General features: G+C 33.2%; 1 protein-coding gene across 1 annotated transcript; it reads right to left on the bottom strand.

Annotated features, from left to right (window-relative positions):
• Positions 1-620: 620 nt before the first annotated feature.
• On the bottom strand, positions 621-1755 carry LOC127091763 (uncharacterized mitochondrial protein AtMg00810-like). The gene is made up of 2 exons (XM_051030465.1): positions 1543-1755; positions 621-1010 (listed from the first exon to the last, which is right to left on the bottom strand). The coding sequence occupies exons 1-2, from the start codon at positions 1753-1755 to the stop codon at positions 621-623; spliced, it is 603 nt and encodes a 200-aa protein (XP_050886422.1).
• Positions 1756-3646: the final 1891 nt, after the last annotated feature.

Below are 3646 nucleotides of genomic sequence, written 5' to 3' on the forward strand. Positions count from 1 at the left end.
CTTAAATGCAAAAAATAACAATAAAAACATATGCTAGAGTTGAATGATTAAGGTAAGGAGGGAATAAGCAAACCAATGCATAATTCTAGAAAAAACACATACGATGATATAAAACCAGATACAAGAGTTATAAAGACATACCAATGTAGTCGACAAGAACTATGATTTGCTACAAAATATTGCTAGCGAAAACAAAATATGTAGAAAATGAAACTAAACAAAATCCTCAATCTATTTAAAACTCAAAGAGTCTAAGACTCCCAAATCTCTACAAATCTTGTAAAAGGGATCCAATGGCAATGATTTGTAAAATTTTTAGCAAGCTGACTTTTAGTATCAATGTATTAAAAAACAACATCCCTTTTTTTTCTCCATATGATCTCTAAGAAAACGGTGTCAGATCTCAATGTGTTTGATATGTGAATAAAGTACTAAATTCTTAGCGAGGTTTATTACATTAGTACTATCGCAATTAATCAGAAGACATCCAAGTTTTAAATCATAATCTAGTAATTATTACTTTAGCCATAAGACTTGTGCATAACAACTATCAACAACTACATATTCAACCCCGGCGGTAGAAAGAGAAACACTATGCTACTTTTTACTATGCCAAGAAACTAAAAAACTTCCAAATAAGTGATAGGCACCACTAGTGCTTTTCCTATTCCTACTTTCACCCGCGAAATAGGAATAAAAAAACCTACTAAGCTACAAGCACTATCTTTAGTATACCAAATACCGTGATGGAAGGTTCCGTAAAGATACCTAAAAACACGTTTTACAATCTTAAAGTGGGATTCCTTAGGTGATGCTTGATATCTAGCACACATGTACTCACTAAACATGATATTTGGCCTACTCGTGATTAGATAGAGTAAGGATCCGATTATACCTCTATACATGGTTATGTCGAAATCTACTCCTTTTTCATCTTTGTCAATAAGCACATTTGAGGCCATGGGTGTTGAGTTACTACTCAAATCTTTCATATCGAACTTCTTGAGAATCTATAAACAATATTTCGTTTGACTTATAAAAGTTCCTTCTTTGATTTGATTGATTTGGAATCCTAAGAAATATGCCAGCTCTTCTAGAAGAGACATCTCAAATTCTCCTTGCATTAAACTTGCAAATTCTCAAGAAAGAGATTTATTAGTAGACCCGAAAATAATATCATCTACATAAACTTTACTAAGAGAATATGCTTTTCCTTATGTATTATAAATAAAGTAATGTCCATTATCCCACAATTGAATCCTTGATTGATAAAAAATCAACTCAATCTCTCATACCAAGCTCTTGGAGGTTGTTTGAGACCATAAAGGGATCTTTTCAGTTTAAAACATGATTAGGATTATCGTGATCCTCAAAACCCAGGGGTTGTGAGACATATAAATCTTCATTTATATAGTTATTAAGAAAAGCATATTTAATGTCCATTTGGAAAAGCTTAAAGTCAAGGAAGCAAGCGAATGCCAAAATGAGTCTAACAACTTCTAAACGAGATACATGAGCATATGTCTTCTCTTAGTCTATTACTTGAGCTTGACTATATCCTTTTGCCACAAATCTTTCTTTACTTCTAGTAGTTACACCATTTACATCCATTTTGTTCTTAAATACCCATCTCGTGTCAATGACAGTTTTATCAAGTGGGCGCAGAACAAGGTCCCAAACATTGCTACGTTTAAATTGGATAAGTTCTTCTTTCATAGAAAGTAACCATATCTCGTCAAGTAAAGAATCAAACATTATTACATAAATTATTAACCAACGACCTAGTACTTACACCTCTTTTGATGTATCCTAGGATTTGATATAACATATGATCTTTTGTAATTGTCTAATCTTGAGGTAGATGGTTAGAGGTCTCTTGTTTTTCATCCTCATGTAAGCTTTCCTCTTTATCTTCCTTAATGTCTTCATCCTTTAGTGAAGGAGGAGGGTCCTCTTTGGAACTTTCTCCATTGATCAACTTTTCTATTATCACACCTGAAACATCATAACAAATACCCTTACCCGTCTTTTAGGGTGTGGACTCATCAAAAGAAACATGAATGGATTCTTTTACATAAGCAGGTTATATGATTGTAAACTCTATAATATTTACTTATAGATGAGTACCCTAAGAATATCCCTTCATCGGACTCAACATTGAATTTACCAAGATTGTCCTTTTTGTTATTTAAAATAAAGCTTTTGCAATCAAAAATGCGAAAATGCAAAATATTTGGTTTTATACCCTTAAGTAACTCATAAGATGTATTCTCTAGGATGGGTTGAATGACCATCCTGTTTAAGACATGGCATGAGGTATTAATCGCATCCGTCCAAAAGAACTTAGGTAGGCTAATCTCACTAATCATGGTTCAGACAAATTCTTGTAAAACACGATTTTTACGCTCAACAACACCATTTTGTTGGGGAGTTCTCAGACATGGAAATTTATGAGCGATCCCATTTTCGGTGTAAAAGTTTTGAAATTGATGGTTAACAAATTTACCACCATGATCACTACGGAGAGTGGTAACTTTTAAACTAAAAATATTTTGGACAAGCTTAGCAAAATCAACGAAAGCCATAAAAGTTTCATCCTTATAGACTAAAAATAATGTCCAAGTGAATCTAGAGTAGTCATCAACAACCAAAAATCCATAATAGTTGTCTCTTAAACATCTTTTCCGCGAATGGCCAAACAAGTCTAGATGGAGAAACTCGAGAGGTTTTGATGTCGAAATAACCTTCTTCGATTTAAATGACACTCTCATTTGCTTTCCCATTTGAAATCATCACATAATTTTCCTTTTAAAAACTTAATTTTAGGAAGACCAACTACTAGATTCATGGATGTTATTTTATTTATTAAGTTGAAATGCACATGACTTAAGCGCCTATGCCATAACCAAGAATCTTCACCTTGGTGACTAAGCACATAGTTCCATATATTGACACATCATCTAGATCAAGCATATAGAAATTATCAATCCTATAACCCTTAAACAAAGGTCTTTATTTGCCTTATGCTCAATTACACAACTAAGAGTATAAAAACTATGAAATGCCCTTTGTCACATAATTGGCTAATGCTAAGTAAGTTATATTTAATCCCTTTGACTAAAAGCACATTTTCAATGGTAATTGTGGAGAGGTTTCTCACAATACCTTCACCAAGAAGTTTACCTTTCACATTGTCCCCATACGTGATATGACCGTTTTCCTTATCATCGAACTTGAGGAACATGGAATCATCTCCTGTCAGGTGTCTTGAACATCCGTAATCTAGAAACTATAATCTTTTAACGGAGGTAAGACTTTCATGCGATAACCAAATAGGCAATTTAGGTCCCCAACTAGTAGGTCCTCTAGGGTTAGTTGAGGTACACTTAGGAATCCATGTGATTTTACCATTTAGAACTTGAATGTTTCTAATATGACAAAGAGACCTAATGTGACCTTTATCACCATAGTAATGACAAATAGCTTTAGAAAAAAAACACTTTTTCTATTTCTTTTAGTGACATGAGGGTTTTTCTTAAAAATCACCCCTCTATCGCTAAAAGAGATAGAACAAGTACAAGATAGTGAAGTAGCACATGTTAATTGTTCTTTGATAGTTTCAATTTCAAGTTTTAAAATTAGGCAT

Source organism: Lathyrus oleraceus, chromosome 1, assembly GCF_024323335.1.
Source record: "Lathyrus oleraceus cultivar Zhongwan6 chromosome 1, CAAS_Psat_ZW6_1.0, whole genome shotgun sequence".
Lineage (NCBI taxonomy): Eukaryota > Viridiplantae > Streptophyta > Magnoliopsida > Fabales > Fabaceae > Lathyrus > Lathyrus oleraceus.

Bases quoted from the DNA above. Each gene is read 5' to 3' on its own strand.
- LOC127091763 (XM_051030465.1), bottom strand. From the start codon at position 1,755: ATGTTTGATTCTTTACTTGACGAGATATGGTTACTTTCTATGAAAGAA. The intron at 1,011-1,542 runs GTAATAGACTAA...TATTGTTTATAG, and splicing joins AAGGATATAGTCAAGCTCAA to ATTCTCAAGAAGTTCGATAT.